Source organism: Anas acuta, chromosome 11 (genome assembly GCF_963932015.1).
Source record: "Anas acuta chromosome 11, bAnaAcu1.1, whole genome shotgun sequence".
Classification (NCBI taxonomy): Eukaryota; Metazoa; Chordata; class Aves; order Anseriformes; family Anatidae; genus Anas; species Anas acuta.
This window is the reverse complement of record NC_088989.1, coordinates 12,388,527-12,409,202: the sequence shown is the minus strand read 5'-3', so window position 1 is coordinate 12,409,202 and position 20,676 is coordinate 12,388,527. Positions and strand designations below refer to the sequence as shown.

Sequence of the window (20,676 nt, the reverse complement as noted above, 5' to 3'; positions counted from 1 at the left end):
CCCTACAGACGTTTAGGGGCAGATATTTAGGGTGAGCCTGACACACACAGCCCCATGGGCCTGTGTGGCCTCAGGGCTGGGGCTCCTCCTTGATGGGGAGGCCGGGGAGCCACCGAGGGGGCATTATTTGAGTGTATTTGGGCCACTTTCACTGATTTTGGACAACAAACAGGGGCAGGACCCCATCCACCTCAGCGGGGCCCTGAGGGAGCCGAACCCCCCCCCCCCCCCCATCCTTCCCGCCCCGCTCCCCTAGCAACAGCGGCAGCTGGCGGCCGCCCAATCAGCGCGCGGCGGCGCGGGAGGAGCCAATGGCGAGGCGAGCCCGAGGGAGGGGCGGGGCCTGGGGCCGGGGTGGGGATGGGAGCGGGGAGCCGGGAGGGGGAGCCCGGCCCCGCGCCGCCATTTTGGCGTGTGAGAAACAAAAGAGGCGAAGCCGCCGCCGGCGCCGGCCCTGACAGCAGGTAACGGCCCGGCCGCCGCTCCTCGGCCCTCTTCTGGCTCCGTGCCTTCCTCAGAGTCCCGGGGGTGGGCTCTGAGGGGTGTGTGGGGGTCCCCTTTTAACCCTCTGGGGTGTGTGGTGGGGGCTGGGGCTGGCTGTGGGGTGAGGTGGGATGGGGTGAGGTGAGGTGAGGTGGGATGGGATGGGGTGAGTGGGATGGGATGGGATGGGGTGAGTGGGATGGGATGGGAGGGGGTGAGTGGGTGGGATGGAATGGGATGGGAGGGGGGTTCCTGCCCTGGTGTCACCCTATTCATGCCCTGCGCTGAGCTTTCAGCCTCATTCTGCCTCGTCCCACCTCGTCCTGCCTCATAGTGCCCCGTCCTGCCTTGTCCTGCATCCTGCCCCTACTGGTGCAGGGCTTGTGGCCCATCAGTGGGAGGCCGCGGTGGTGCGGGTGTAGGTGTTGGTCTGGCTCACGGAGCCCCTAAGGTCAGAAATTCCCCCCCTGACACGGTCTGGTGTTGGTTTGTGAGGTGTCATCCCTGTGTGGGACGTGCTGCAGGTTTGGGGGCCGCTGTAGGAAATTGCGGCATGACAAAACAGCAGGTTGGGGAGCGTTGCGTAACGGGATGCGCCGCTCAGCAACGCCGCCGCGCCAAGTGGGAAGCGCTCGGGGCTGGCTGGCGGTGTGGGGGCCATCAGCCCCAGCAAAAACACCGGGGTTGGGGCTCTGGATGTCGGCGTTCAGCTAAAGGAAATAAACATTATCGCTGTTGATGGAATAACAGCCTCTCGGTAGCTACGCCCTGATACGTCCTTGGCCTGAATTGCACCGTGAAGAAGTACACATGTTGAAGGCAGATACCTTCCCCGATAGCAGCTGGAGCCTAATTGCCCTTACTTCTAGGCGGTCGGCTTTTATTTTTTGGCGTGGTGCCTTCTGTGTCCCATAGCTGCTCAGATATTTAAAAAATGCATTCAGTGTGTGTGTGTTTCTTGTCCTCATGGACGTCTACGGGGCACTTCTGTGCTAAGTAATGAAATCGGAATTTTAGTATTTAGCTCTGGAATGGTTAAGCTAATGCTGATCTGAGTTGAGCTAATGCAGCTCTGAGATCCTCTAACTTTTGAGTTACATGCCATGGGATACGTTACTGGTGTTCAACATGTGAAATTAACTGGGAATAGTACAGGTCCAATTTGATCCTTGAGAATAAAAAGATCAGGGTTATTTTGGCTATTAAATGGCTCAAACAGTTGGTATCCATGCTCATAGCTTTGTTTATGTCAGATAAATGAGCTAATTTGTAACATTTAAAATTGCCATTGAGTTGTGTTTGGGTATTTTCAGGATATAAAATATCCTGGAATGGAAACTTCTCTTGTATACACGTGCAGGAGCACACCAATATGTGTGCTTTAAAATGGGTTTGCTACCTAAAGCTTGCTTCTGTTTGGGTCCTTGAGCATCTTCCAGACAGTTGATGTAATTTGTGAATGGAGGCGGGGAGGGAGAACAACAGGGAGAAACCATTGAACAGCAAACATCCAGGATTGTTTCTTCTCCTAAAATAATCTCAAGTGACCAGAAGTGTAGCCTGGTTAAGCCTTGCAGGAGGGATTTCAGGGAAGGACTGTAAGATGTTGGCAAGGATTATAGCCATTCATGTATACTTCTTTCTAAAAAATTAGGACCTTTAACGGGGCCAAGTAGCTTTTCATAAACTTATATTCATTAATGTAATTGAAAGGCTCTTTTTCTCTCTCTTCTGCGTTTGCTGTTTATAGCTTTCTGGAGTAATCTGTTAACTTGTCTGCAGTACTTTGGTTGTACAAATAACATAAAATTTATTTTGCTATCTCTTCTTGAAGCAAGGTAGATCGGAACCAGCATAATGGTGTGCCACAGTAACTTGGGATGGAGCTGGAAAGCTGGCTAGTGGTCAGGCATGTGAATGTGAAGCTGTGCTCTCTGAAAAATTCCTTCCCTACCAGTTGCTTGCAAAGAATACTTCAGATTTGTTGGGCGTGAGGTTTTGTAAAAGCAGGATGAGAAAAGATGTTAAAGAAAGAAACTCTCAGCCTCCTGTCAGCGGTTGGGCCCGCAGCCAGATCAGCGGTGTGGTGACACTTTCTAATTGTCCTCTGACCAGCTGGGGGGTGAGAGAGGATGTTTTCGGGATGACTTTTTTTCTTCTGAAGGCTGGGGAGAGCAGGCATGCCTTGTCATGAGGGAGAGTGCCTCGGTCTGTCAGCAGCGTTGCTGTGGTCACAGATGTCTGCCTTGGTTAGGGAAAGGTGGTGGCACAGGGTGTGCTGTCGGGCTGATGGTGAAAGAACCACTGGTGATAGAGACTCCACAAAGAAATCTCACCTAAAGCGATGAATTAAACAGTAGTTACTCTTAATCTTTAAATCTTCACTGTCTAAATTCAGGGAGCTCAGGTAAAGGTTGGGAATTTGGGGCTGACTGGTGTTAAATGTCACTTATGTTGTGATCCTCTTCTGAGGGCGTTTGGAAATCAGGAGAGCCGGGTGAGCCGGTGCTTCCCTGAGCTCTGGAGCTGCTCCAGACCCACAGCATGTGGAGTAAGTGCCTCTGTGGTGTCCCTTTGATGCTGCCCTGCCTGGGGGAGCTGCGCTTCGCGTGGGAGAGACGTGGGGCAGCCGTGGCCAAGGCGGGGGTTTGGAGCGAGGCATGGTTTGATGTGGCTTGTGATGCCGAGCCAAGGCGCAGCTTCCTCCTTTTGAAGCCGTCAGTTGGTTTCCTTCATATTTCTGTGCTGGTGAACACAAACTAGACACAAACGGACACAAACCAGAGGCACAGCAGCAGGACAGGCAGGTATCTCTCTCTGGGGAGGACAAACTCGCTGCCTCCACGCTCTGGATGTGCTGACGCTCGGCTCGGCCCCGTTGGCAGGCGGCTGCGCTCGGTGCCTAGGCAACGCGGGTCCGGCCGAGCATCCCCGTGCCTCGCTCCCAGAGCTGAAAATTTTCCATTGCAGGGGAGAGGATTTTTCCTCTGTCTCTAATTCTTTTATCTGGCTTTCTGTTGTGCCCAAGGTGAATGTATCTTTGAAACGGTATAGGGATGGTTTTCAGGTATTAAGAAGCCACACTATGTGGTTTTAAGGTATAATTGTAGGTGGACATTTCTCTAGCTTTTCTTAGAAATGCCTCATACAATGTTATCCGTGGGCTTTTCATAATAACGATTTGGTTTCAAAATAATTCTTTTTCTTCCCCTTTGCAAAAAGCCCTGTGACACGACATAACGAGCTGGAAGCAGCCAGAATATTTCTGTCCCTGCAAAGCCTGAAATTCTGCTGATGCAGTGGAAGCAAAATTGTTCAAATGAAGGTTGCTTGCTGATGGTTAATCAAGTGTTTAGGAGCTCAGAATCATCACTGGGTCCTCTTGACTTGTGTAGGGCTAAGTCTCTGAGGTCCTGAGCCTGCCTCTGAAAGCCAGGGTGTGTTGGAATAGGGTAGTGATAACCTTCATTATGGGTACAGAAAGTACTCTTGCTGTGCTGGCCATCAGGTTCTTAAATTATCTTTGATGACTCCGCACCTGGATTGCTGGTGCGGATGGAAGGTCTTTTCCTGGAGGTAGCTGGAGCCAGCGAGTGCCCGGGTTTGCGTTGTTTTACTGGAAAAAGTCAAGGTTTGCCCATAAAATGGCTTGGGTCTCTGAGAGCCCTGCTGGGACAAGCTGCGTGATGGATGGTTGGGAGGCAGTGCACGAGCTGGGGTTGGTTTGGGGCTGTGATGTGCTGATCAGCCAATTAGTAGGCCCCACAGAACCGCTAATTAGTGACCTCACACAGCAGCCTTTCGGGGTGCTGCAAGCCTTGGTCCCTGGGTTCTCACCCTGCTGTGCTGACAGAGCTGGAAGGAGCTGCCGAGATGGGGACGACTCGCTGAAACTGATGGGGCAAGCAACCCCAAGGGCTGCAGATACAATTACGGGGGCTGTCCTTCCTCGGAAGATGGCATTAGGAAGAAGGAAGGGTTTGGGGGCTTTATGCCAGAACGAGACTGGGATCACAAGTCCCGTCGGGTCCGCGATAGAACAGGCAGAGCAGAAATGTTGATTTTCTTCCTGAGGCACAGATGGCTCTGACGACAGTACCCAAATAGCAGCGCGGTGCTGTGATGCAGAAAACTTCAACAGTGCCTGAAAGCCTATCAGGGATTGTGGGTGCTGCCTAATTTTATGCTTATGGAGGATGGCAGCTTCCTTCTAACGATTGCTCTTTTGCTTTTCACATATTTTTCCAGAAGAACAGCACATTAGCTGTCTTGTGCCTCGGATATACGTTAAGAACATGATGGCAAATTACCCTTTTAATCTGACGTCAGCCTACAGATGATTATTTAGTACCTTATCCTGAAGTGGAGCTGCGGGCACAATAGGCACCGTTTGATATCTCTGAGGTGTTAGCTCTTTTGAGAAGGTTGGTTCCATTTAACTAAAGGTTTGAGGTTAAATTTGGGGGATGTGTTCGTACTGAAATAATCAGCTTTGCAACAGGGAATAATGCAGGTAAGCAAACGAGGAAAAATTGGGTTTAGCTCAATATAATTAGCTGGTTTTCTGGAGAGAAGCCTGTGAGTATTAAACCAAAGGGAGAGTTCTAGATGAGGGAACAATGTGTTGCAGAATCACTTCAGAATTCACAGAATTAAGTAGTCTCCCAAGGATGAGGGGTAAATTGAATAAAGGCTGATGGAGGCACAGTGAGCTGAGTGGTGAGAGGAGGGCTGGCTGAGGCTCGTTCAGTTGAAACAAAGCCTTGTACGTATTTAACTGTAAATGCCTAATGGTGGTTTCTTGTGTTTAAGAGTGAATAATGATCTCACATCACGGCACAGTTTGATTTGAAAAAAATAAAATGGGCTTTCGTGAGCTTGATTTTTCCCTGACACGTTTTTTTCTGACAGTAGGCTGTTTCTCGGAAATGCAGAATTGGAACATGAGCACAGCATGGATGGTGGTGCAGTATTGCAGGGTTTTGAAGAGAAAATAGTTTTTTGGCAGTCATTCGGTCTGAGCCTCCCCTTTTGGGTTCGTGATGGTCTCTTTTTGAAGGCACTTGTGCCAATCATGCTTACTCATGCTCTAAAAATTTCCTGTAAAGCAGCAAAGGTCTTTGAGGGCATAAAAATTATCCTTGTTGTGTCCCAGGCTAATAAAATTTGCTCTCTTTTTTGCATTATTGAATGTATTTCAGCCTGCTGAGGCATGAGAGCAGGGCAGCCAAGCTCCTGTGAAAAAGCTTTCTTTTGTGGATTACTGAAATTGATAAGATTGTTTTCAAGTGTTTCTGTAGGGCTGTTTGCGTATGTAAACTGTGCGAGATGAGGATGGATTAATTCTGTGACAGTAATTAGTATGGTGAGCCTGTAATTGGTCCCAGATGGTGTATTGGGAGATCGCTGAAAGATGAAAAACATAAATATTTTTTTAAAGAAACATTTTTTTTAATGTTAGCGGGCATACTTGTACAAAAGGCCCTTGTCCCTTTTTATACTGTAAATAAAATATTATTGTGGTTTTACTGTGCTGTGTTGGAGTCCTTCTTGTAAGACTCCTGTCCTGTCCTTACCTGCTAGTGTCCAATCTATACTTGAGCAAGAAGCGTGGTGAAATCACTCTTCTTGTGTTCTGGAATTAAATTTCTGTAGTGCTTGGGCATCCTGGAAGGAGCTCATATTCAAGGTCTTGGGACCTAATTTATTTCGTTATCCCTTCAACCAGCATGGAAAGGGGAAGAAGAGTGTGTAAAATTGCTGAATCATGTATCACCTCCCTTTGGGAGGCTGTTAGTTGGTTAGGGATGTGTTTTCAGTAGCTTGAAGTGTTTTGAAACAAAGGCAGTTTCAAAAGATCTGTGAAATGCATCTCGTGAACTTCAGCTGCTGGGAAGAGAAAACTCCATCTGTCATGAGCACCAGAAGTAACGCCTCAAAGCCAACACTTGGGGAACCATGGCCTGAACTGTGGATGAGCATTTCGGGTCTGCTTCCTGGCTCTGTCTGGGTTGTTTCTGACCAGTTTCTTCTACAACAGGTTCCTTTTTTTTGACCAGTTTCTCCAAAAAGGGACTAAACGTTGTTTGGAGTATGTTGATGGTACAAATGAGTATGTGTATAATTAGGAGGCATGAAATAGGTAACTGTAGGTTGTTGGCACCATTCTCCTTGTAGTTTATTTATAGATTATTGTTGTTTGGCATGGCATTCCTGGAAATTTTGGCTCAAGGAGTCGGACTGGATTTGGGCATGGAAGCTTGAGTTTTGCAGCCTTATCCACTTGTCAGGCACATGGCTTGAATATTAGGGGCTGGGATTTCTGGAGGGCATGCAGACAGAAAATCCTTTCTGTAGCTAAGCAGGTAAGACCTTTGGAAGGGACTTGATAGCTGCACTTCAGAGCAATTCTCATTTAGGGCAACTTGGTCACAGCTTCAGGGGCCAGCCCGAAAGGCGCCGTGTCCTTTGGTGGAGGGGTTGGAAGCACAGTTACCAGGCTGCCGGCTTCATGGCAGTGAGAAAGGTGTGGACGTGAATTTATTTTAACTTCAGTGCTTGAATTTCGCTTTCTTTTGTGTCTTGAATAACACTTTCACAAGTGCAATCCGTGCAATTTAGCTCTTGCTGTCATATTTTCGGAAGATTAAAGGCCGAATGCTATTCTGGCTTCTCCATTACAAAGGGCAGCATTGTCTTGTTATAGCAACTGGTGTTTTTAGCCGCTGGTGCCAGAATGCTGTTTTAAGATGGATCAGTTTCTAAATAGGAAGTTTAAGTAGCTTAGCTTTGGTGGTTCGGGTTTCTTAGTTTCCATGGCATTTTTTACTTGGAAAAGAGGCTAGTTGTTAAATTACACAATCCCTGGAAAAACTGCACGGGTCAGAATTGTGTGTTCTTTTCTGGCTGGGTATGCTTAGTAACCTGTAACTTGGCTTTATTTTAGTTCTAGGGAGATAAAATAGCTTTAAGGAGTAAATCTGGCATTTCTCTGCAGCTTTGTGTCTGTGGTTGTTAAGCTTGCAGATTACAAAGTGTGTAGAGAAAGCCAAAAGTGTTGCTTTTTGGGTACTTTGTACTCTTTGCCCCGAAAATCCTCATTGAGGTTGGAGAACCTGCCTTCCTGGCTGAGTGGCTGCCCTACCTGCTTCTGGTAAGGAAAAGCCAGAAGCTCTTGGAGGCTGCCTTGGTGTTATGGCCTTGCTTTCTAAGACAAAATGTAGGGGAATTGGGCTCTCCTAGAGGTGTAGGGCTGGTTTAAGGTAGGGATGATGCTCCTGCATGAGGAGCAGTGCTGGGACATGATGCATGCCGGGCTGTTGTGTTTGTTTGGTGAGGTTGTGTTCAGAAGTCCTGCGGAGAGCTGCCACAAGACATGGTCTGCAGCTGTGGGGTTACACTCACGGATGTGAATGACTCTTAATTTGTGGGGCAGTGGCTTTCTCTCATCATAAATATTGCTGGGATTGGGGTATATTTAAAGGAAAACATCAGAACTCCGTGTTTAGAGAATAAAAGGAGATAGTAAAACTATTGCTGGTTTTTATTTAAAAAGTCCATTATATGCTGAAAACGTACTTCTTTCTGTACCTGTGTCAGTACTGGAATGCTTCATCTTTTATTTGCATGTTACAGGTGAACCTGGTGTTGGCCAGGAAGGGCCTGGCGCTCTCCCTGCAGAAGGGGCTCTCTGTAAGAGGTGCTGGCTTTCTCCTGGCTGTGGGTATTTCAGGGGGTTCTCCTGCACGTCCGAGTTGTTTGAAACACCCCTGAACTTCTTTGATTCGTTCAGCACTAATTTTGCAGAGCTGTAAAACTGGTAAAGGCTTAAAAAAAAAATGGCGAAACTTTTTTAGAACTAACTGCTTCCAGCTGTGTTTTGCTTGTCATGTGCCAGTGATGGATGAGCCCTGGCACAGAGCACAGGATTTTCTTAAAAGCTGCTGCCAGTGGGTGTGTTCCAGGATTTGTTGCTGTGTTCCTCCAATAGCCCAGCAGGAAAAGTGTACACAGCTTGGAATGGGAGTGCCTGTAACCGTGTGGAGGAGGGCTGCTGCCGCTGTAGTTTGTTGAGCTGCTGAGCAGGTACTTTCCACCTGATCATAAGTCTGCTTTTTTTGTTGGTGGGAGTCTTTTGTTTGTCTAAAGTTAAAAACAGGATGGGATTTCTGCCTCAGTGGGCCAGCTGGTTGGTTCTGTCACCTTCCCAGAAGGGCTTTGCAAGCTTGTTTTGTGTAAACTCTGTTCCAGAATTCCTGACTAATTCTGGCTCCCTAGGTCCATCTATTTCGTGTGATTTAGTAAACGGCTTCAAGGAATCTTTTTTCCTTTTCCTGGTGTTTTTTTTTTTTTTTTTCATTGTTCCAACCTACCTCAGTGTGCCACTGCAATCACCACCTGTTTGATAAGGACAGGTTAGAAGAAAATACATCCTGTGTCAGTACTTCTAAGAAGACTTTCTTCTCTTGGCCTGCCCCAAGCACCTTGCTCTCCACAAGCAGGATTTGCTTTTTTGGACTTTTTTGGTGGGGATGAGCCCATCATTGCAGTGCCTGACTCCCAGTGCCCTTGTGGCTTCGTGGCAAAGGATAGAGCAGAAATATTTCTGCCTGGGGAATGAGCACACTCCTCGCTGTGGAGGAGTTGATAGCTCACTCCTTGAAGTGTTCCTGTTTTTTTACAAAGCCTCATCCTTGCTCATCTCTGAGTACATGTCCTGGAGACAACGTAATTGTCCTTAGATTGATGAATTTGCTGCAGAGGAGCTGAAGTAACTTGGCTTGCATAGAAACTTGTGGCTCAGCTTTTTTTTTTTCAGTGGGCTCAATACGTGGTGTAGTGAGAGGCATCACAGCATCTTGGCCCAACGCTGCACTTAACGAAAAGGTTTTTTTCCAATGTAATCTTTGTTTAAAAGAGAGCTCAGCTGAGAAGTTCTCTGGAATATAGGGTGGAGTGTTGGGATATGCTATCCAAATTTGTGTCTTTGCTCCTGTGTTTAGGGAAAACAAAACGAGAAATAGGAAGCAATATGCTCGCCTGTCGGGTCTCCCCCTCCTAATTCTGTGGCTCTTCCCTCAGTGCTGGAAGCAACATTAAATCTGCTGTGCTCCACTTGCGTTCCTGCTCTTTGGGGAAGGGCTTTTTGTTTACAGCGAGAAACATTTTTGGAGACTTTACAGTGCTAGCACACACATGTAGTGAAGATGACCTTTTCCCTAAAAATCAGTTACCAGAATAAGTGATTGCTTTCTGTAAGCACGCAGGATGTCAGGCTGGGCTCAGCACTTCTATCCTAACGAGAAAAAAATGCCAGAAAGTAGCTTTTACTGTTTAACCTTAATTACTTTGTTGTTATTCAAGATGGGAAAGGTTTCAAAAGCATGCTGCGGGTCTGTTTTTACCTTATTTAGAGGTATAATGATCCTGAGAGCTAGGAATCTGGTAAAACAGTTGTGATAAAAGAATGCGGAAGGTTGTTTTTTTGCATCGAGACACAGTCAGTTGTGCAGGGCTTGGTTCCTATTCTGTGTGCAGTTTATTTCTAAACATTTTGTATTTCTGATGCTGTGCTAAGGTAGCTGGAGGGTTGGGGTATCCCCATTCCTGGCTTAAGGTCTCGTGGAGTAAAACACAGCAGAGCAGCTTCAGTTCATGAGCCAAACAGCAACTGAAGTGAATGTTAGAAGCAGTTCTTCACTGCTCCTGGATTGGGCACGTGTGCTACTAGATAAAATAGTGCTGTGTGGAGGAACAGCACTGGTTTCCATCACGATGAGCCACAAGTTGAGCAGGAACTTTGAGCCTGGGCCCATTTAACCAGCCTCATGGCTCTGATATCCCACCGCCGGGTGCCCCGTGCTGTTTGGTTCACGTCCCTCACTGCTGGTGACAGCAGGAGAGGAGGCTGGCCGCCTGGCTACATGAGGGCTTGCAGCATGCCCGTAAGCATTGCAGCTCATTAGGGATGTGGTAGGTTCTTGGTGTGCTTGTTTCAGCTGTGAAGGGTTGTGCCCAAGACCTGAGGTATCATCCCAGCCCTGTGCACAAGGCAGGTGTTGGTCTCACCAGCTCTCTGTAACTCTCCAACACTGCTGTTTGCATGTTCCTCCATCCCTTTTCAGCTGGCACTCATTTCTTTGAGTGTTCTTCAAGTTGAGCCAGCTTTGGCTGCTTCACTGCCGTGGATTTTCCTCTCCTGTGGCTGGCTGTGTGATTTGCTCTTTCCTCAGAACCACTGTGGCTCAGCAGGGCTATCACATCGTGCAGCAGCTGTGCCGTGCACCAGCTGTCAGCTCCCCCTTTGCACTGCCCAGCGAGCTGTGGGAAGGCAGGCAGAAAGCTCAGCCTTGTCTGCCTTGCTGCAGAGCTGACTCGGGTCTCTTGGGAGCTGCGGGTGGCCACCTGACGTAGAAGTCTGAATTTGGGGAACCAAATTCAAGCAGACTGCTTCGGAGGGCAGCTCTGCATCAGAAAGCCTGCTCTTGCAGGGGCTGGGGGAAAGGAGGTTGTTTTTGTGAGCTGGTTGTGCAGGGAGCAGTCGCTGCCTAATTGAGAGCTGCGCTCTCCAGAGGCTGCCCTCGTTAACGCAATCCCATGCGGGACGCCGTGGAGAATCTGTAAGGCCACGAAATACCTGCCAAAGGATCACCTGGGATCAATTTTAATTTTTAAAACTCTGCAAGGATGAGTTCATCGTGGTGTTCTGCCGCTGGTTGCCTGTCATGCGAGGATGGGAATAAGATGTCATCACACAGCGCTCTTGTTTTATAGATTGGGGTTTGTAACATCTTTTGCTGCTTACTGTGAGAATGGCATTGCTCAAGCTATTGTTGTGTCTAGACAAGTTTGTTTGCCTCCTCCGAGTTACGTCAGGTTTTTCTTAAAATGCTCGACGCTTGTGAAGGAATTGCACATCTGCTTTTTTTTTTTTTTTCCCCCGATGTGTTTTTCTGAACAAAAGGCTCCATCAAAGGCGCTTTAAAGCGTGTGGTGGCGGGGTAAAGGGCAGAGTACACCGAGCCTGAGTGTAGCGTCTGGGAAAATGCTGGAAAACAGCTGGTCTGTGCGCTTTTTGCTCTGAAGAGCTTTGAAAACAAGCTGGGTATAGAATCAGGGGATGTACTACAAGACTCTAGGATATCACTTGAGAGTTGTGCTGTGTTTCTGGAAGACAAACCCAGCAGGGCTTGTTAATGCAGGCACAGTGAAGCTGTCTTTTCTGATGTGATTTCCCTGCTTCCTCTCGGTATTCCCGTTTGCCTTGTGGTCACGCAGCCCAAGCACTCTGTGTTTGACTGGTGTAGATGTTTCTAACATTTCTCGAAGCCTGCCTAAATATTGCGTAATGGCTATTTTTGTAATATCAGAACTATAAATAGCCCTCGCTTCGCGGGCCCTTGAATGGGAGCCAGGTCCGGGTCTTTCAGGAAAGCGAAGTGGTGCGAGCAGTCGGGCTGTGCTCCGGGAGCCCATGGGGTGAGGGTGGTGCACACAGCGAGGGATGGCGTCCACACCACTTGGGCACCTGTTAAAACAAACACCCTGAGCTGCTGCTGCTGAGCTCCCTGGAGATGTGTTGGGTAAACCAGGTGCTGTGTGGCCTGTGCCGGAGGTGCTTTTTGCCGGGACAGGGGTGTTGCAAGCCGCTTTCTAGGTCTGAGCAGGTGCCAGTCGGTGTCTGTACCCCGGGGTAAGCAGGAAGGTGGCCTCAGGATCAGGGGCCACGTGCTGCGGTGCTGGTGCTGTTACAGGCACGGCTGTGCCGGTGTGAGGCTCCCTCTGCACAGGGTCTCGCCGTGAGTGCCTAGCATCCGAACTCCCGAGTCCTAAAATCACTGCTGCGTTATACAAGCACAGACACACAGCAGTTCCCTGGCAGCACATGGCAGGGCCTGCTTTTCACGGGCACTTCAGGCTGTAGCCAGACGGTTTTGGCAGTGGCAGGTGTTTGGGGTGAGGCTGGGGGGCTTTCCCTGCCCGCTGCTTGGTGTTTGGGGTGAGGGTGCCCTGGGAGGAGCTGCACGGGATGAAAAACACCAGGACAGCAGCTGGGGAGGGAGGGGAGGATTTTGCTGTTTTGGTGCTGTTTTTAAGGGCATTAAAAGCAGAGGGGGAGGAAAAAAAAAAACAACTAGCGGGTGCGTAGTAAGCCGCTATCGATCCTCTACCCGTGGGCAAACATTCCGGGAGCTGCGCTGATCGATCAGCTTCCCCGAGCAGCTGCTGGTTTCCAGTAACACCCCCGTGGACCTGCAGGCTGTGCTGCTAGCGGGTCTGCTGCAGCCCTGCGAGCTGGGCGATACCCACGGGGTAGGGGGCGATACCCGGGGGTACCCCCGGGTATCGCCCCCTACCCCGTGGGTATCGCCCCATATCCCATGGGTATGGCCCCGCAGCCCCATAGCCCGGGGGCAGTGCCCACGTGGCCACGCCCCCCTCGCTCTGGCCACGCCCACCTCACCCTAACCACGCCCCCTTATTTACATAACTCCGCCCTCATACTCTCAAACCGCGCTCCCCATTGGCTGGCGGGCGGTGGGCGGGGCCAGCCGTGGCGCCTTTCTGGGCGCTCCCCCCGGTGCGGCCGCAGTGGTGCGGCGGTGCGCGGGGCTGAGCGGGCGCTCTGTGCTTTGCTCCACAGCCGGCCGCGCTGCAGCCAGCTCCTCGCCACCGCCACCGCCACTGCCACCGCAGCCGCCGTCCCCTGCCTCTGTCTAATGCGCTACAAGGATGAGCCCAGCGTTCGGAGCCATGGAAGTGGAGCACTATTCCAAGGGAGTGTTGCTCGAGCCCTTTGTCCACCAGGTCGGGGGCCACTCCTGCGTCCTGCGGTTTAACGACAAGACCATCTGCAAGCCCCTCATCCAGCGGGAGCACCAGTTCTACGAGACCCTCCCGACGGAAATGCGTAAATTCACTCCGCAGTACGAGGGTAAGTCGGCGGCGCGGCGCGGGGCTGGGCGCTTCTTCCTGTAACTGCGAGCGTGCCGGGCTCTCTGTTGGCTCTGAAGTCTCTTCTGCAGGAAGAGATTTTAGGGTTCTCTTTTCATGTATTTTGATGTTGTCTGAGGCAGGGTGGAAATGCTTGCCAAGTTGGCGTTTGGGCTGACTAACAGCATTAGAGTAGAGCAGCTCTGCTGGTGATAGCCCATATATCTCCCTTAGGCACAGGTAAGTAGCTAACAGCTTGTAAATGTTCTCAGTAATTCTCTGCCGCTTTTCTTGTGGATTCATATTTTTTTTGCCACTTGTTTAATGTTTGTTTACAGGGATTTAATAAGATTGGTTGCTGGTGTTTTGTGTGAGCTTAGTTGTGGTCTCTCTTATTTTTGGATGTGTCCTCTCTCTCTCTCTCATTTTGATCACAATAAATAAATGTCGGTAAAGTGTCTTGTTAAATGTGTGCAGTGTTGTTTCTGCCATTAAGGAAATGAAAATTCATGGCATTGAGGTAGGCAAGGATCAAGTAGCCGTGATGAGGCTGAGTCAGATGTTATGTAGGAGTGGAAATTCCAGTTCTCCTGAGCGTTGCGCTAGTTAACAGAAATACTTCTCTTTCCCTGTGGTATTCCATCCACTGCTGCCCAGTGATTAATAAATAATGACCGAAGCATTTTTTAAACGGAGTTGCTTTTTAAAGCACACTGACTTGAACAGCTGTTAAGGGTGACCGAGTTTTGCATACTGTTTGTAAAACTGGTGGAAGACTTCAGAGGAGATGTTGCACAGTTATGTTCCCTGCGTGCTTACAGAGACGTTTTGGCACTACATGTTCTGTTGGACTGGAAGAAAATGTGGTCATTGAATGATACTTTTCACCATGTAATAGAACAATTGTACCAGTGTGTGTGGCTTTTGGGGGAGTGTGGGGAGGGATAAGGGGCCTCACTTGGTCCTTCTCTGTTATTTTTTTTTTCCAGGATAAAGCCAAAGGCCACTTGCTGGCTGGTTTTTCCCCCTTTTTTTCCTGTTGTCCTTTCCTTTGTGGCAGCAGGACTGTCAGTCAGAGCTTCTGCGCTCCCTGCCCCAGCTACTGTAGGTCTCAGCTCTCCACCCGAGCCTGCCCAGCTCAGAAGTGCCAATCTCTCGCCGAGACCTCTCCCCTCTGGCCTAGTGATGAGCTGCAAGAACTGTGCAGATTGATTGATTTGAGAATAAAGAGAGAGGACTGAAAAATAAAATTAACAGACAATTCAGACAATCGTTCTGGCTCCTTTGCTAAGCGTTGAAATGTGCTAATGTGGCACTAAGGGCATCTGTCAGAGCGCTCTGCTAAGACTCCTAAGACGCAGTGTAGTGCTCTAGAGACTCTTGAGAGGGAGGATGAGCGAGAAGTGCTCTCAAGGTTCACCTTGTTTCTGTGTACCACAGTCAGATTTGTTCTGTATTGCGTTCTGTTATTTATTTCACGAGACTGCTGCGTTACCAGTATCAATAAAATATATTCCAAAACAGAGGGGAAAATGTATAATTAAAGATGGTGGTTCTAAGGGGGGAGCGTTTGGACTAGTTTCTTTTGTAATGCGATGTTTTCTTGTGTTGTTACTCTGCTTGCAAGTCTTTCCTGTCCCCTGGGGTTCAATTAACCGGATCTTGTTTGGATAAGTGCTCTTTGTTTTGCTGCCATGCAAAACTTGCAGCTTTTGGTGTTTTTTTTTGTGCAGGTCACTTCTCACTGCAAGATGTTAACACATGCTTTACATCTCACTTAGGGTCAGACCAGTCAGGTTTTTCAAATTAATAAAAGCTTTTATTAATTGAAATTGTCTCCTGTTATTATTTGGTTCTTAATTCTGTATCAGAGAGAGAAAAGAACTTTTTGTATTGTTGTCTTGTTAATGTGATGAATTGTCTTTTGTGGGGTGTTATTTTTGTCTAGGTCTTTTGATATTTGTTAGGTTGGCCGATGAGGTTTGGCCTGTGGCAAGATAGAAACTAAGGATGAGGGTAAGAGAAACCAAAAGTTGCTCTATTCTCAGTGTAACGTTGTGTTGTAACAGGCTCGCTTATCACTTCAGCAGTTGACAGCTTCTTTTGTTTTCTCTCTCTTCAGGTGTGGTGTCAGTGAGCTTTGAAGAGGATGAAGATGGAAACTTATGTCTAATAGCATATCCGTTAAATGGGGACCACGATAACTTGGAAAACTTAGATAATTCTGACTGTGAACCCAAAAGTAAGCTGTTGCGATGGACTAACAAAAAGACAATGTTGTTAGAAAACGAGAAGATATCTAAAGAATGGGTACGACAGCACAGGAAAGAGGAAAAAATGAAAAGGTAGGTTTGCTGAGGAGAACTCAACTGCAAAGTGTTAAAGCAAAACATTTCTTGCCTGCCAAACTGGGATGCGATCTCCAGAACTCTAGAGAATTCTCCAGACCTCTAGCTTTCAGTTTCTTTTCTCATGTTGTTTTTCCTGATCTCAGTGTGGTCAGGTTCAGTAGTGAAACTACCTTGTGCTCAGCCTGTGTAGCATATTGAGTCCTTTTTGCTGCGATCAGTTGAGAAAGGCTTTCCAGTGTTGGACAACATGTATGACGAACAAGCCACCACATTTCAGCTCTGCTGAGGGACCCTGTTAGTGATGTATTCCCGTTGTGATGCATTGTGCTAAACCACTGTCCTTAGCAAAGGGTAGACCTCAGAGTATCGCTTATTTCTGCTGAAGTAACTCAGGTGAAGAATGTACAAATAGAATTACTAAATGTTCTGTAACATGACTCGGCTGTATGCTAATCTGTACTAATTTGGAAGTAGCTTTACAAAGGTTGATACATTACTGATTTGGAAGTTGTCCAGTTGTCCAGAAAGCAAAACAAAACTTAGGCTAGCTGGTGGTGAAGGTGAGCAAAATAGATGGAAAAGTTGAACCCACTGATGAACCTTTCAAGGAGCTTGTTTTGGGATTTGACTCTAATTTGCTGCTTCTGTTTTCTAGTCACAAATTGGAAGAAGAATTTGAGTGGCTGAAGAAGTCTGAAGTTTTATATTATACTGTAGAGAAAAAAGGAAATGTCAGTTCACAGTTTAAACTCCATAATCCTTGGAGCATGAAATGTCATCAGCAACAGTTACAACGGATGAAGGAAAATGCAAAACATCGGAATCAGTATAGTATCCTTTCCTGAAAAGACCTCATGACAATGGAATGAGAAGGGCTCTGCTTTTTATTTCTTGGACGTGACAGATAAAAAACTCAGTGCAGGCTTAACTGTAATCCAGAGAGACTCTGTGAAGCAGGCGTTTACTTGGTGACTTTGAAGGGATTGCCAGCTCCAGAACACAGTCTCTTGCAGCATGTAGTAAAGTAGCTAGGCTATGAAATCCAAATAACTTGACTTAAATCTACATACTGTGCATTAATGGAAAGGCTTTATAGTATGCTGTGTTTGGGATCTTCCACAAAACCAGTTTATTAGTGTGAGCTTTCAAGGGAGAAGGGGAGTGCTGTGGCTTTTTTTCATTGGCAAGAACCACGAATATTTGTGTGTGGTATTGGTGATCTTAAAAACTAGCTTCCACTCTGCCTTTTCAGCAACTTCTCAGTGTTGCTTTAAATATAAGGGGTAGGATGTTCTGATGCAAGGAGTCGTCTGCCTCTAGTAGTCTCTTCATAGTGAGACTTTTTGATAAAGAAAAGCTGGATATAAACTGTCAGGATGGGAGTAAAGAAAGAAGTGACAATGTGCAAAACCTGAAGTACATGTCTGGGCTCTGCAGCTGTAGGTAAACATCTCCCCCCCGTGCATTCTTAGGGGGTTATTGCATGCAAGCCTGCATACAGCAACGAGTAAATCCTGCAAAAATATTAGTATCCATATGCTGTGGTAAGCAAATTTCCCTGTGTGAGGAGTTCTGGTGAATGAATTACCAGAACAGCTCGGTGACTAAAACTGTTCAGAATGGTAGAAGGTACTTGATGGCTGATATCGTCATGGCTTCACTGTCGGTGATTATTGAATTATCTAAGTACTAGTGTGTAATGTCTCTGAAGCATATATCAGATGTTCTGAAGTACTTTTGAACTTTGGCATTTCAGATGTGGAAATGCTTCAGCATTTTTTCAGTGGGAACTGAAGCACATGCAATCTTAATTTCCCACAAAGGAAGAGAAGTCTTCTCTTAAGTAGGCAGTACTTCATAATTCTGAGTCTGGCTCTTCTGCCAGATCATGTTTCTGTGTGACCTAGTTACATTTTTCCCACTTAATGTAGAAAATCACTTGTCTTCTCTAGAGACCATTGGTACTGGGAATAGATATCCACTGTGATACCAAGTGTTACCAAAGTTTTGATAGGCTCCTGCGTACTGGGTATGCTTAGAATGAAGATTGTGATGCTAAAATCTGTTTGTGCTAAGCTGTATTCTGTTGTGAGGGTTGTTCCTTAACTAGCCAGAATTCATTTTGCTGGAAAACCTGACATCTCGATATGAAGTACCATGCGTGTTGGACCTTAAAATGGGAACCCGACAGCACGGAGATGATGCATCAGAGGAGAAGAAGGCCAACCAGATTCGCAAATGTCAGCAGAGTACATCGGCTGTTATTGGAGTCCGAGTTTGTGGCATGCAGGTGAGAGGAATTACATGGAAGGGGACAGGCTTGCATCTGTTTCTCTTGGTGTTTTTTTGGCTTAGGTAGTAATCCTGTGCTTCATTTCCGTCTATGAGGGCAGTGAAGCTTTTGAGTATCACCTAGCAGTTGAAGGTGGCAGCAGCTGCAGGAGCAGCCTGTAGCACCTTCTGCATCCCAGTGGTTGTGTTCTCTGAGCAAGGAAACAGACCCCTGCTCCATAAGAGTAACTGAAAAACGTGTAGTAAAATTATCGATGTGATTAACGTCTTAGGAGAGCATAAGAAACAATCAAAGGTCTGTTGGCACACGTGTTTTAAATAAAATGTGGAAATTTGCCAAAATATTAACTAGCAGTCAGGTCTGTCTGGCAGACTTTGCAAAGCCATGGGTCTTCCACTGCTTAAAGGGGAGCTGTTGTGAAGTGTTGACAAGAAGAGGATTAATAAGCATGGTAGAACTATTGGTCAAACAAGATAGTTGCGTGGACTTTCACCTGAGTTGTTTACTTGTTTCTGTATTCCTAGAGTGACAAGTGGGAAACAACTTGTTTGTTTTTGAGGCTTTTCCGAAGCCTCTCTCCTCCCATCCAGTAGATTCCAGGAATGCCGGCAGTGTTTGCTAGGACTTGTTCCCCAGCATGACTCTTGGCATGGTTGGTGTTCAGCTCCCTGTTTCAATTCGGAGAAAAGCACGAGGCAGAAACAGAAGTGTGGGAGCTGCATTCCTAACCACAGCGCTGGGATTTGAGCAGGGCTGGCTTCTCAGTTCGTTTTCCAGTATAGACCTGTGGAGGAAAACAGAGGCACCTGCAATCCTTACGTGATGCAGATATTTTGGCATTACTGAGCTGTGTGATGTATGGAACACTCCCCTGTAGGAAGGAATCTTCCTGCAGGAGCAATTCTGACTTCTTTGAAATTCAGAGGATTAAGGGGCACACCTTGTCTTGTGAAGTGCTGGATGCTGTCACTTAGAGCCCAGCGTTCTGGGCCTCGTGGTGTGCCCCTGAGCTGGGGCAGGTAACGAGCTGAGCGAGTGGCTGTGGTACAAGCCGGAGCTTGACTTTGGAGATCTTGGCCACAGCTTTCCTAATCTCACTTAACCTCCCCACTCTTACATTCCAAGTGGAAAAGCTCAAATCTAAACTGAAGGAATTTTCCACTTCCTCTGTGCCTCCAAGCTCCATAGACACGGCTGGATCTGTTGTTGCTAACAGTTTCTGTAACTACAAGAGCAGTTTTAAGAGCAGTACATTGCCCTGTAAGAGCTTTGCATAGCGTTGTCTCCCACACCTTGCCCCCATGTCTTCGCCTCAGTGTCACCAACAATTTTAACTCTTCTTTTCTCTTGTGTCCTTGAAACTTGCAGGTCTACCAGGCAGGCACTGGCCAGCTGATGTTCATGAATAAATACCATGGAAGAAAACTCTCAGTCCAAGGATTTAAAGAAGCACTTTACCAGTTCTTTCATAACGGCAAATACCTGCGCAGGGAACTCTTTGAGTCTGTTATTAAAAAACTGACTGAACTCAAGTCTGTCCTGGAGAAACAGGAGTCGTACCGCTTCTATTCGAGCTCCTTGCTGATAATTTACGATGGGAAGGAAAGGCAGGAAGTCGCTGTTGACTCAGACCCGGAGGACTTAGAGGACCTTTCAGAGGAGTCTTCGGATGAGTCAGCGGGAGCATATGCCTACAAACCCACCGCTAGTACTGTTGATGTTCGCATGATAGACTTTGCCCACACAACCTGCAAGTACTATGGAGAAGATAGCGTGGTACATGAGGGCCAAGACACGGGTTATGTTTTTGGACTTCAGAATTTAATAGATATTATTAAAGAAATAAGAGACGAAAGTAGCGAATAAACAGTGTGAATGCACAGCGGTAGAAAGCACTATTGTGACTCTTTGTATTCCAAAATTATTGGCCACTTTCTGGTGGTAGGAATCCTTACAGGCTCTGCAGGGATGGTCCCATCAGAGTCAGACTTGTTCGGAGGGCATTTACTTACATTGGTGCTGGACCTAGCACTGGCAAAACTTGGTATCCTTATTTATTTTAACTTTCTTAAACATTCCATATTTGATTACTCAGATACCTCTGTTATCCCTGTGTGTATACGTTCCAATAAAATTCTTTTTGGTCATTGTAAGCGCTGCTTCTGTCCTTGCTGCTGGCTGAGGAAGAGGTGAAGTTCCGAGACCTTCCTGGGTGCGTAATGCAAAGGCAGCGTAAGAGCAGCACCTGGCTCGTTACACTGCGTGTGGAATAACATCACTGCTGGGCTTCCTCTCAAGAGCCACGAGCAAGTCCAGTGAAGAGCTGCCAGCCTGGCCGGGGGCCGGAGCACCTGCCTTTGAGGAGAGGCCAAGGAACAGGGCCTCTGTAGGTCAGGGAAAAAGAGACAGCTCAGAGCAACCAAATGCACAAAGGCTGGATGGAGACCTCCAGAGGTCTCCTGGCCAGAAAAAAAAAAAAAGTGACTTCAAGTGAGAACTTGTCTTTTAAAATAGCCAACAAGCTGTTTCCAATTTCAGGACCTTGTAAACTGAATCCCCTGCTGTGTAACCCGTTTCTATATACATTTTCTTAATCTAGGCTGAGCCAAGACATAC

General features: G+C 47.5%; 1 protein-coding gene and 1 long non-coding RNA gene across 2 annotated transcripts; one reads left to right on the top strand and one right to left on the bottom strand.

Annotated features, from left to right (window-relative positions):
* Window positions 1–405: 405 nt before the first annotated feature.
* LOC137862279 (uncharacterized) lies at window positions 406–13,282 on the bottom strand. The gene is made up of 2 exons (XR_011100164.1): window positions 13,163–13,282; window positions 406–482 (listed from the first exon to the last, which is right to left on the bottom strand). It is a non-coding gene; the product is annotated as an uncharacterized lncRNA (long non-coding RNA).
* On the top strand, window positions 13,216–20,213 carry IP6K2 (inositol hexakisphosphate kinase 2). Its single transcript, XM_068694155.1, has 5 exons — window positions 13,216–13,417; window positions 15,539–15,761; window positions 16,423–16,598; window positions 17,882–18,057; window positions 19,429–20,213. The coding sequence occupies exons 1-5, from the start codon at window positions 13,216–13,218 to the stop codon at window positions 19,924–19,926; spliced, it is 1,275 nt and encodes a 424-aa protein (XP_068550256.1). The 3' UTR covers window positions 19,927–20,213.
* Window positions 20,214–20,676: the final 463 nt, after the last annotated feature.